Raw genomic sequence first — 13,288 nt, forward strand, 5'->3', positions numbered from 1 at the left:
ATTCTTTTTATATACTTTTATATACTTTATAGGGCATGCATTTAGAGTTCTTTGGATAAAGTAATGCTAGCCCTGGCTTTGTAGATTCTGTTACTGCAGTAATGTTATAATAACAGTAAGTAGAATGATGGTTAATAGGTCATTATTATTATTATTATTTTATGGATGTACATGAGCAATCTAAACACTATAATATTGTGCTCGGGAAGGTACAAGGAGAAATGTCCTATATCTACAATAGTAATTCACAGAGACTGCAATATACTAAAAAAAAAAAAAAACATTCATTCTCAAACCTGGTGCACCTGTACCCTTACTTGAATCAAAAAATTCCTTACTACTGTGAATAAAAAACAAACACCTGTTACATGTTTCTTATTTCATTTTTAAAGCCATTGGATTAGTTTGATTAGCATGAGTTCAATTTTTTTAGATTTGTATAGAGGTAGAAAGAATTAGAACTTCTGTCAAGACTGCTGCCCACGGCAACAATGGAGAGATTTCCCCTCATTGATTGTTTCTGGAAAAATCTTTTCACCTAACAGGACACTATGGAAACTCTTCAATCATAACATAGACAAATCTCTTTGATGGAGTAAAGCCTTTCCCTCATTTCCTTTGTGGTCACTGGGTCAGTAAAGGTGGAGAATCTTGTTTTTGGGGTTGTTACAAAAAATGCTTTCATTTAGTAGACTGGATAAGGATTAGTAGATATGTTATGTTTTTTCTGTTGTCAATGTCGCATCTTGAGTTTTTTCAGTTCCTGTTTGGTTGCTTGGAATAAAAAATAATGGGGACACAGAAACCGTTCCTCCTGCAAATCAAAAAGTAATATAATGTGACAGCAGAACTGTTTGTGCTACTGTCCTGTTCACACTGTGTCTGCTTTTCCTGGGTAGAGTATTGTGAAGATTCTTTGTTATTGAAGTGAGGTGTTAAGATTGTGTGGAGTGAACTTCTACAGTTGTAGAAGTTCTACAGTTCTATAGTTGTGTGGAGTGAACAGTTCTACATCATGATCACCAATATCTTGAATTTATCAAGAAATAATATTTACATTTGTTTGGTGAACTCCTGCTGCTGACTGATTTGATTGCCCCTAGTTAAGTAATAAATGTATATGATGTGTTAGTTGGCCCATTGTGTACTGCATAAGAAGAATAGGAAACAGATCAATTACTTTAGTAAGGTGCTAGAAGAAAAATATCTGATTATTCTAACTCCACAGTACTAGTCAGAGATGTGCTAGGGGTGTGAAAGGTGTGCTAGGGGTGCAAAGAGAGACAAGCAAATGGGTTTGGGTGCACCTTAGGATCTGAGTAGGTAAAAAACTACAAGCCTATTTGAGGTTTAGATAGCACACCATGTACTCACATGCCCTGTACCCACAAAATATGACTTTGTTACTGAGCCACAAGCGGGAGTCCCACAGACACAAGTTTTTCTGAACTTGGCAGAGAGACAAAAAGCTTGCATGCTGTGTGAGCCTACCTTATAAAAATTATTTAAAATAGTTAATGACTTTTTTTACAATCAAGCAAGTGTTGAGACAATGGACCTGATTTATTAAAGCTCTCCAAACATGGAGAGGACATAGTTTCATCAGTGAAGCTGGGTGATCTAGCAAACCTGAATCTGGTCCAGAATTGAAAACATTTGCTATGAATTTTCAAAAGATTTTTAAGAAATCCATTACAGGTTTGCTGGATCACTTAGGCTCACTGATGAAAGTGTATCCTTTCCAGCCTTGGAGAGCTTTAATAAATCAGGTCCGCTGAGCATTTTGTTCTGTTTGACATGGCCTAGTTTACTATCTGCAGTGTTTATTAGTATGTCACATACAGCACAGCTTAGTGAGTGTGGCAGGTAAATGAGTGTCCTAGATATGCTGTATGCAAAGTAATCAGTTTAGTTCCCCTTACATTACTGGTGAGTAGTGAAATGCAAACTGACATTGGTGGTAAGTTGAAGCTAAACTTATTATTAGTGTCAATGGACGTGCACTATATACTGCCTACAATCTGACTAGGTCCTAGTACATGCCTCAGCTACTGTAGTCTACTAGCACCCATGGTATTGAATTTTCACAGAAACTCAGGCATCATCAGTACCAGGGGAATAAATTACTGAATCATATTAGTTGTAGTGTAAAAGACAGGATTGTACTGTAAATCATGTCAAGTGTCATTGCCAGGGTAATACGTCAAGTCAAAAGAAGAGTAGGGTCATAAACTATATTAGTTAAAAATACCAAAAGTGTGTACTCATGTGTGTAAGCATTTTTTAAGTAGGAGAAACAATTAGGAGACATGCTGGCTCTCATGGTACATTATTGGCCTGTGTGGAATACCACTGTATCATGGAATTAATGTAATAAATCAAGTCTTTAATTTTGCTTTCTTAAAAAAAACTGATTATTTAAATTTTGGCAAATTATGTTAATAATGTTTAATACATATTTTTTTTTTAGTCACAATGTTTGTGCATATTTGCTCATCAAGCTTTCTGTGCGGTTGTGTTATAAAGGTAACCACACAGTTGGAAAGCAGAGTGAGTAAACTTAACGACCAGCTTCAGAATCAAGCAGATCTGCACCAAGAGGCATTGCTTAGAGCCAAGAAAGCAGAGCAGCAACTAGAAGAATTTTGGTCACGGCTAAAAGTGGCTGAAGGTGAACTTGTGTCTGGAGACGTTATGCGTGACAATCTCAGTTATGAGAAGCAAAAGGTAGGAATTTTATAACCATCCAAATTTTTCCAGTAGCTAAAACTCCCCCCCAATTATTCATCCAGTTTCATATCCAATGCTGAATAGTGTGTGAGGTTAAATAAAAACTTCTAACAAAATGCCACCATAGTACCCATGGAAGTGTAAAAAAGGTACTTTCCTTTTTTGATGTCATGGAGGAGGTGGCTCATTTGGTATATGCTACTGCTGCCATCTACTTTGCCTCTAATAAATCCCAACATTAGAATACGGATCATTAACTTTTTTCCATCATCCATTAGATTATGATAGATGTTTTAAACCGATCTGAAGGCAGACTTGATATATTGGAGTGTGTTGGTGTTGCCATATTGTTTAATCTATCACAATTAATTGACTGTTATGGACTGTCTATCATCAATACCACATGGCAGGCTAATTGGCTATTTTCCCTCTGATAAAAGAAACTAGTAAATCAAAGGTGTATTGTACAAAGACTGCAAAGTCTGTATAGTAAATGTGTGTTGCTGCTGTAATCATCTACCCACCCACACTGACCTGAAGATGTTTTGGTCAGCAGCCAAACTAGTCAACCAATATTTTCTGCACATTGCAAGCATATTCAAGATTTCCCTTTTAATAATATGTGTAAGTGATAAGTGGTATTTTCCAGATTTATAAACTCCTCATCATCAAAACATTTCACTTATCGGGTACCAGTGAATCATTTGGATCATTTGGTACCAGTGAATCATAAAGAGATATTGCATACTACTGTTTTATTTCAGCAGACACCTTACAACTTATTTTTGCATAGTTCACTTTTCTAACTCTGGTACTTTTTGCAGTACATGAAGTTCTTGGAGCAGCTGTCTGAAAAGATGAGGTTGGACAGAATAACTGCTGATGTAGGTTTTGACATGCGTCTGGATGTCATCCTTGCCCGTGCAGATCAGTTGGTCAAATTGGAATCAGATGCTGTCATTGAAAACAAGACACTTGCACAAAATCTGCAAAGAAAGGTAAATGTCGCTGCCTTTGTTCAATCATTTAGCCTACTTTATTAGATCTCATTGACATTAATATTGGTGACGTACGGAAGTAACATATGTTGCTTTCACTGCTATTATAATTATAACGTTAGTATAGTCAAGTGTATGTTGTAGATTAGACTACATTGTGTGATGATTTCATAATACATCTTTACACACTGAGTCTTCACAGATTTTTATTTACAGTGTTTGTACTATTTACCTATCACTTCTTCTTCGAAGTGCTGGTAATTATTTCAGACCCTAAAGGGTACTCAAAGTTAAGGCTATGCAAAAGTAAAATTACAGATATGTGTGTATGCTGTCAGTGAGTTTTGTTGTTTATCAATACTAAAAATAGCACTACTAGCCAATGCCATCATATTACAAGTGCTGAGATCAAACTACACAAATCTCTCAGTTTGGTTAAAACAGGTAAGCTATGGCTTTTATGCCACAGTATTTCACTTTTGCCCAGTGTGTATGTTTGGGGTTGATGGGGGAGCAGCAGGTTTATAATAAAGGGGGCAGGTGGCTGCTAGGAGTGCAAGGACCAAAATGATTCTCCCTATGGGTGGTGCGCTAAGCAACTCACTTGAGTGAGTTACCCAAAAACATACACCTAAAACAGCCTTGTCTTCCAGGATCAAGGGTAATTTGTTTACTTTTATAAGTGATACACAACACTTTCAATGATCTATTCAACAGAACAAAAGTGAGCACATAGAAGAGGTATTATATATGCTTTAATTCATAAAACTCTTGCTAATTTTAAATAAGATAGTCCTGGCATGACAAATAAGTACAGGCCTTAAAGTTTGCAAAGTACAGGAGTAACAGGATTTCTGAGTGCCTTGCCCAGGGTGCTGGTAAAGACAAAGTTACCTATTTTCACTTAGTCTAACTCACTGTCTAACTCTTTGGAAAACTAAGATCCTAATATGCCCTTAGGCAAGAACACAACAAATATGCACTTTTGCATCAAATTTATTTTTACTTTAAATGTACAAAATGTTGAATTCCTCTCCTCTGCTGAAACTCTTCCATTAATAAAAGTAAGGCCTTCCTACTTCCCTGTCAATGAAGCAACAGTAAGGAAAATTGCTTTAGTTGTATTAGTATTACAGATAGTTGCATAGTTAAAAACTATTCAGCACAACCCAGACAAATGACTACAAGAATGAATGTTGTATACTTAGCTGTACTGTTCCTTGTTGATATCCTATTTTTGATACAGTGGAGAGCGAAGTGTCAGGGAACAATTGTAGTTAAGAGGGAGCACAGGTGGTTCATATGAATATAACATATATCTTTATTTTATCCAAGCCAGCAGACAATCTATTAAAAATAGTTTTATTCAGCGCAATGTAGAAAAAGTGGTATCATGCAAACTAAAAATGTAATTTTGATTGAATGTCCATCTTAATGGTGGTAAAACTGTGGAGATGTAGTGTATGTGCTTTCCATGGCATGTGGTGCAAATAATTTTCCACTAAATTAAGGTAAACATTTTTTTAGTGATGGACATAATAACTTACTGATATACTTAATCTTCATCAGTTAAAAGCCCAGAAAGAAAAGTTTGAAAGCAAAGAACTTCATATGGAGCTTCTGAGGAAAAAAATTGCTCAGTTAGAAGAAGAAAAACAAGTCCGCACAGCTCTGGCAGTGGAGAGAGATGAGGCCAACCTGACCGTCCGGACTTTGCAGAAAAAGGTGGAGAGGCTGCAAAAAGATTTAGGTGCAGCTCAGCAATCTGTCACTGAGCTTAAATCTAGACTTTCTGAAACTAATGAGTTAAAGGTGAGTACTTTATTATACCTCTTTCTAAAAATTATTTTTTACAAATGTTTTATTTAGAGAAGAAATAAAGTGACACTATATTTGTTAACCAACTCACCTTAATAATACTCATCTATACTGCAATGCCCTGCCAATCCGTGGGGATCATCCTTTCTCCATTGATGCATAGTTCAGGCCCTGAATCGCCAACATAATAGTGTCTGTGTAAGCTACTATTCCGATCCACTAATACTCACCTCTCCATCAACTGTGTTTTATTACTACTACTTTCTCATATGGGTATGGGGAAGTATGTTATCAAAACATCTAAAAACACAGAGCTTACTTCCTTAATGGGTAAAGAGACAGAGTCCTGTTCAAGATGGGCAAAATAAAATGTAACATAATCTGTCACTATAGCTGCTCCTAATGTATAAAGTTGTACTGTTTTTAGCAGTTTATTAACTTTCTGCAGATAAGACATACCCGTACCTCAATCCCACAATATAATACCTGGTGTCTGAATTACCTGTAAGGACACCCAGGTATTATCAAAGGAGATGCCTGTTCATATGTATAAATATATAGAGCCACCTACTAATTGCATATCAATAGGCAGCAACAGGGATTCAGCCATTAGCTTTGTTTGTTTGTTTACACCTAAAAGGGTCAATGAATAGAGAATCTGACATTCTTTTTATTAAATTAAATTAAATTGGAAGAGACAGTGGCATTGTGCTATCTTTAAAGCTCAGTTCAAGACATTTTTTTTTAGTTTTAGTTTTAGATAAATTTTGTTTGCTGTGAAGGAAGTGTGTGAGAGTAGTTCCTAGTAGTATAAAAACTCTCAAAGGTCCTTGTTCAGCCACTTCCTGTTAAAAGGTCACAATGTTTTTTCGACACTGTCATTTCAAAACACGTTGCACATGCATGGTCCACTGTCAAGAAAACCTCAGAAATACCATGCAGTCATCATTATAATTATTGCATGCAGATATTAAGTTCAAGATGTCACATGCAATATGTAGTTCTCCGAGCTTACCCAATCAGTCAATGCCTACTATAACTGTATTTCTAGATATGTGTTATAATTGTTAGATGAACCTATATTATGTTACAGTAGTTTAAAAGGACAGATCAATTACTGTTTCTTCAAGCTTGAAATCCACACTTAAAACACTAGAGGTCAGGATAACATAAGTGCAGGAGTAAACTTGCTTGTATTATATTTCCATGTACCAATAGATTCTGTGACAGCTCATAGGTGTAGATAACAGTATGCCAAGTAATGATAAAATAATATACAAATGATCTGCTGAGTATAAAGAATAATTGTGGAACAGCAAATATTTTTGTTGTATGGTACAGGTTGGATGGTTTCTTATAGAATTTCATATCATCACTAGATGAAGAGAATAATTATAAAAAGATAATGTATAAGTTATAATAATTTGCACATGTATCTTTAGATCAAAACACTAGAGCAACACAAAACTATAGAACAACTCAACAAATCTATGGAACAACTTGAGAAAGTTAAAGGCAAGACTGAGAAGAGGTTACAGTCTGTAAAATCAGAGCTAGAATTTACAGAAAGAGAAGCAAAAGAGGAAAAAGAAAAAACAGGCAACTACATGGATGTGATCACCAGTGAACTAAAAACACTTAAGAAGACATTAGAAGAAGTTTCCAAGAGGGAAAAACAGGTAATGTAGTGCATGTGTGTGTGTTTGTACATACGATATATATTTATAATTATGTATTTTTACATTTAATACATTGTTTTACATCTATAGTCATGTCAACAACTCACAATCTAATGTTCATACCATAGTGTAAAGTCTGTTACAAGGAAAAAAATATTAACCTACTAGTATCTGTTTGGGATGTGGGAGGAAACTGGAGTGCCTAAAGGAAACCAACACAAACACAGAAAAAATGTATAAACCTTATATAAACAAGAGTCCTAGAAGAGAGTGACTTTTTTGACATTAGGTATGTGTGTACTACAGTGAATATAGGAATAGGGGATAGGAAGAGGAGCTACAAATTTGAGTGGAGGTTGTTGGGAAGGACCCCGGGCACCTACGGTGGCAAACCACCCAGAGACAGTACTGTCTGATATTATATGCCTTCATTTTCCACCAAGAACCCCATTTTATCACCAATTTACAATCCACATAATTTATGTTATTTTGTTTTATGCTTTTACTAAATATTAAAATTCACTATCATAAGTTGTGTCAGACACAAAAAGGAGGTAGGCTCCATACTAGATGTATAGAGTATATAGCATCTGTAGTAGGGCACACAAATCCTACAAACATTTTTTGATACAATAAATATTGCACCTCTCAGGTACTCCAGGTACTAATCATTAAGTTTGACTTTGTACCTCCATCCATGTTCATGTTTTGGAAGCAGTGAGGTATATTGACTTAGTAAAATGAACTTGTTTTGAGCAAGACTTTTTTTCACAGCGTTGTTTGATTTCTTTGTTTTTTTCAGAAGTTAGGCAATTTGTTTCAATAACATCTGAAACTTTGAAAGGGATTTTCCATTTTTTTAAAAAATGTTTTAGTAAAGTAAAAACTCAGTCAGTAATTCTTTATCAAATGCATTAAAACCGAATTCTAGGGAATGCTGGTAAGGAGGATTGTAGGACAAGGGAAGGGAGAAGAGAAAATAGTTTTGTAAAAATGCAAACTGTATTATAGTATTCTAAAACCAACTATTGCAAACATCAAAAAGTTCAGTTGTGACTGAGCATATATGCATATACAGATAGTTACAGTGGAAAGTCTCCTGTCCCGATGCGCTTCGCCCTTATGGGCTTCCTCAGGGGATATGGAGAAAAGCTATAGACCACTGTAAAAGTATATACAAAAAAAAACAAGTACCGGTAAATATATCAGCTAAGCAAATATGTCAGTTTGTTTGTTTTATTTGCAAAACAGAAACTATAAACCTATAATAACCAACTGTATTACATTAGACCCAAACCCAATTTTTTCCTTCAAGTGTATGTGTTATGTATCTTTACCCCTGCCCATTTACCTGGTACTTCCTGGTCCAAGGAGAACATGGCTAGATCAGGTATTTGGTCACCACAAAACTTTTATTAAAATTACTTTTGTCCACCTTCTTTAAAAACTAATTATAAACTGATCAGAATGGCTGCCTTTTTTACTCTGAGACGGTAATAAACTTTTTGTACATTGAAACAGTCCCTGATACCTAAAATAAGCAGGTTTCAGGCTTTTTACTTTCATTGGCATTTATAACATAACCCAGGCTCAGAGATGGTACAATTATATATATTCTGGTGCCTTCGGCCTCTGCTGGTTGTCATGTCTGCCGCGTAACTAGCACCGCTGTCTTATTATAATTGTAGCAAGGGCTGCACGCATCAGGATAAGTGTATTTGCCACATCTGAGTCTGGATAACATGCTTTAAAGGCCATCAAAATGTCTAATTCCCCTGTTAAATCCTCAAGGTACATGCATGCATTTACTTTGTTGATTTTGTGTGTCCTTTTAAAAACTGAGAACATAAAAAAGGGGTTTTCACTCCTTTTGACTCCACACATTTTTGATAATATTACTATGATTGTGATTAATACTATGTTCACCTCACCAACTAATACCCCTACCCCTAACCAAACCCCTTAAAGTTTTTTTTCCCTTTCTGCCATCTCACCAATGAAACGCTTACATCTTTTTTTGAACTTAACCAACTTACTCCAATAATGCATCTATTGCACAAGAACACCCTGTCTGCCAATGATGTTTGCTGGGCTCTTCCCATGCTGTCACCTTCTTCATCTGTCAACAGGAAACATGAGCCACAAGCAAAACTGACACTTCTATGATTCTACTCCTGAGGGCTTTTCTGTAGTCTTGTAGCTGATTTGCAATTACCTCTAAAACAGCACTTAATCTCACATGACCTTATTGAACATTGTAAACTAAGAAACCATACCTTTCATCGCATTTAATAAATAGAATACAACAGTAAACTGCAAGGTGCTTTGTAAGTAATAATATGTATAACACATTTAGTAGGATTCCTTAATTTGTTTTGCTGTTAAATTCAGGTAATGACGTTCAAATGTTTAGCTGCGCTAACTTATTGCTTAATACATGGCGGGCGACTCTGTGTTGCCATGGCAACTCTTCCTAAATAAAGTCTGGAACCTTTTGAGGGTCATAAGCTGGGTTTGAAAACATAAGCAGAACAAGGTGGATGCAAAAAAATTAGTTACAATAAACAAACAAAATGTACCTTGCCACAATGAAGAGAACAGTTCAGTAAGTTCTGGCTCAAGGAGGATTGAAGAAAGCTGCAGTGGTATAATACAAGACATGTAACCTTCACCTGTACTATATAATTGCTTTATTCAGTGCTTATAGGATTCTCTCATTTTTCTGTAACATAAAGCAGACTGTATTGGTAGAATCTGATGCATGTGTGTTTGTGGCAGCTTGTAATGTAAGGTTTCTGGGACTATATATGAGCAACTCTTATGCCCCAAATGTGAGTCAATATATTTTGTTCTGTACACTTGTGTTTAATATTCTACTTAAAGGGTTTTCTAGCAATAAGGTAACTATTGGCTGCTTGTATTCCCTTGTTCTGATTTCTGCATTGTTGTATAAACGTCACCTCAACTGTGATCTGATCTTCATCTTTGTCTAAATCTCCAGGAACCAATAGTCATGCTTATTTAAAATCTGATATGTATAGAGTAGTCTCTCAACACCATTCATTAATCTGCCCTGACTGATTGATGAGCAACCAGCTGGGTAAGGCCACTATGCATTCCTTTTGAGGAGAGTGTCGCTTGTCCTGCCCCCTCCCCTCTTCTAGAACAGAATAGACCTGTGCGTACAATACCCTCGCTCATTTGTCAATGGAAATGATAATTTCTAGTGATAGCAATCCTACATATATCAGACATCTGTATAGAGATTTACCTACCAAACTATACAACGTTTAAAAAAACTTTACTGTATTTCAACAAATAGTTTATACCATTAAAGATCCTTGATGAAAAGAAAAGAAAAAGTCATGTATTTGCGCTGTCAAATATGTTTGTTTTATGCACGTTTGTTCTTAATCCGCAACTAGATTTTTCAGAAATTGACAATGGCAGTTCTCATGCCCAGTGGCAGATGTAACCAACATTGGGCCCCTGTACAGAACTTATTATGGCCCCCCGCTGAACTAACTTCAAACCCTCATTAGCTAACAAGGGTCCTCATACAATAGCAAATTTACACCTACCTATGTCCACCTCTGCTTATGCCTCCCTCTTTACACAACATCTGAAAGCCATGGATGCTGCCATTGCCATACCCTCTTTAAAAATGTTAGTTTTTTTGCAACTACCCGAGCTAACTAACTACAGTAAGGTTAGATCAACTCACCTGTATGAATATCTGTGTAGTGTAAATGAAGTTAAAAAAAAAATGTATACTTCTTTCAGTAATTTATTAATATGAATATGTACAAGGTGTAAAAGAAATGTTAGTATATTTATATTCTGGTAATAGAAAAATGTATTTTATATTTAACCTTTATGCAAAAGGTATGTTTCTCTGTAACTATTTTCATTTGTAACATTGTTTTAATTCTTTTCTTTCTTCTTTTATAGCTAATAGATTTTCGGGAGGTGGTGTCTCATTTGTTGGGACTGAATGTAAATAATTTAGCATTACCAGATTATGAGATTATCAAAAGGCTTGAAGGACTCGTCCACTCTCACCATCATCATGTTGTTTCCTGTGCATGAGAACCTCACACAATAAAAATATATGTTTTTATGATTTACATTTTGTAGCTAATATTCAGATTTTGTTTCTTAAACACCTTTGCCAAATATTTTTTAAATATAACGTTTTGATTGAATAAATGAGATCATTTTAAACTAAGGTTAGAACTTATCAATATGGAATGCTATCTGGTAATTCCAACATCTTTAGTATAATATATGTACGTACATCTGTGATTTGTGTAATTGGGAATAATTAATGTTTGAGACATTGGTGGTGTGTTCCCTTCACCAGTTTCCAGTTTAGCTCACCTTGTGAAGCCTTTGAGTCTTTATGTTTTCAATACATGGAACCAAAAACATGTCTCACAGAGAAGTTTGGACAGTAAAAGCAGCTTATTTCCACATACTAGCATTAAACAGAATTCCAAAATCAGAAAAAAATCTGTAACCCAACAATCTGATTAGCCTCATTGGTTTCCAGCTTGCCCATTATTGAAGACAAAGTTTTTTTTTTTTGAATCAATGACTTACAAGTAAAAAAAAGTTTTTGGCAGGAGAGCTAAAATCTACCTTTCATTAAAGGGAAATCTACAATTTGGAAATTACAAATTGAAGCTAAACCACCCTACTAGGTACACTTGTTAAACATGGAGCCGCAACCATTGTGGTTTTATCAGACTTCTTCAGGCAGGTTCAGGGTAAAGTGAGAATGAGAGATAAGACAAAATGTTAACCTTATTTTATTAATTTCCCACTAGGCTTACCATTTGTGTTTTCTTCATTTTTGGGAAGATAAATCATACATTGTTATTCTGTAGTGCAGGTTGAGAATATACAGTTCAACTAATCCTAAAAGCTATCCCGAGTGCTGATGCTAAAATGGCCTTCTCAGTACACTATCCGTGACAAATATTTACAGCTCTTGGCTGGCATTGGAAACTTACCTTTCTTATCTTTCAAGCAACTGCTTTTTTGGGAGGATGCTAGTTGGTAAACTTCCAATAAAACAAACCTGAGAATGGTGCAAGAGAGGTGTAACAATTTATTTTGCTTTCCAGTGACTGCAGTGGTGTGTGTTTGTGTGTAAGGGGGGAGAGAAGAGGTACCCAGCAATGCTGCTTGAGTATACGCAGTCCTGAAAACTATGAGGAATGTAAGGAGTTGGCATATAATGTTGTTCACAATCTGCAGTTACGATGGACAATGGTTAAACAAATTTGGTGGTTATGTTCACAAAACTTTCTCTTCTGGAAAGATGTGGTTGGAAAAACTTCTACCTAAAATAATGTTCAATCAAGCAAAGACCCAGTATTAGTTTTTATACACACAGTTTTGCATTGAAGGTCTAAGAAGTGTTACAATCCCATCTTTTTATTTCTTAGAAACATAAAGCATTTTTCACTAAAAGAGCTTTATTATATTTTATAAATCATGTTGAACAAAGGTGAGAACATCAACACTAATATCATATAATACTTCCAGAACTTTTATTCTCAGGAACAATTTACACTTCATATGCATAAAAGCATTAGTATTTATGCAGGAAATGAAATGTTTTATTAATGAACCCAAGGGAACCAAGTTCATAGGACCAATACAACTTGCTATGGTTTTTACAGTAACCAAAGTACTGTTTAATCAAGCATAAAAAAATAGTTTTAATTTTAGTTTCTTTGGATTTGTGGATCATACAAAACCTAATTGTAATATGTACTTTTTTCAATTAAAGACTCAGCAAATAAAACAATGTCTGTTTCATTCTTGCATCATACTTAATTTTGTAATATATATACCTAATGGTTTTGCCTAATTAAAATAAGCAATGGCTTGAAAAAATATTCAAATAAATATCATTGGTATAATAACCAGGTGTTATTAAAAAAAAATGATATATCTTTATTTGTATTAAGCGATTCAGTAACATATGATAATTTTTTGCAAACTTCACTGTTAATGTTTTTATGGGGGTACCTTTAAATTCTGATTCATGAT

At 35.1% G+C, this 13,288-nt stretch overlaps 1 protein-coding gene across 1 annotated transcript in view; it reads left to right on the top strand.

Annotated features, from left to right (window-relative positions):
- CCDC170 (coiled-coil domain containing 170) overlaps positions 1 to 13,043 on the top strand; it is a gene marked incomplete in the record, with an annotated part of 31,372 nt that extends 18,329 nt beyond the window's left edge. Inside the window, 5 exon segments of the mRNA XM_072410248.1 lie at positions 2,527 to 2,727; positions 3,555 to 3,728; positions 5,298 to 5,540; positions 6,989 to 7,225; positions 11,177 to 13,043. Coding sequence (XP_072266349.1) covers positions 2,527 to 2,727; positions 3,555 to 3,728; positions 5,298 to 5,540; positions 6,989 to 7,225; positions 11,177 to 11,314 — 993 coding nt within the window.
- Between the last annotated feature and the right edge of the window lie 245 nt (positions 13,044 to 13,288).

Source organism: Pyxicephalus adspersus, chromosome 4 (assembly GCF_032062135.1).
Source record: "Pyxicephalus adspersus chromosome 4, UCB_Pads_2.0, whole genome shotgun sequence".
NCBI lineage: Eukaryota > Metazoa > Chordata > Amphibia > Anura > Pyxicephalidae > Pyxicephalus > Pyxicephalus adspersus.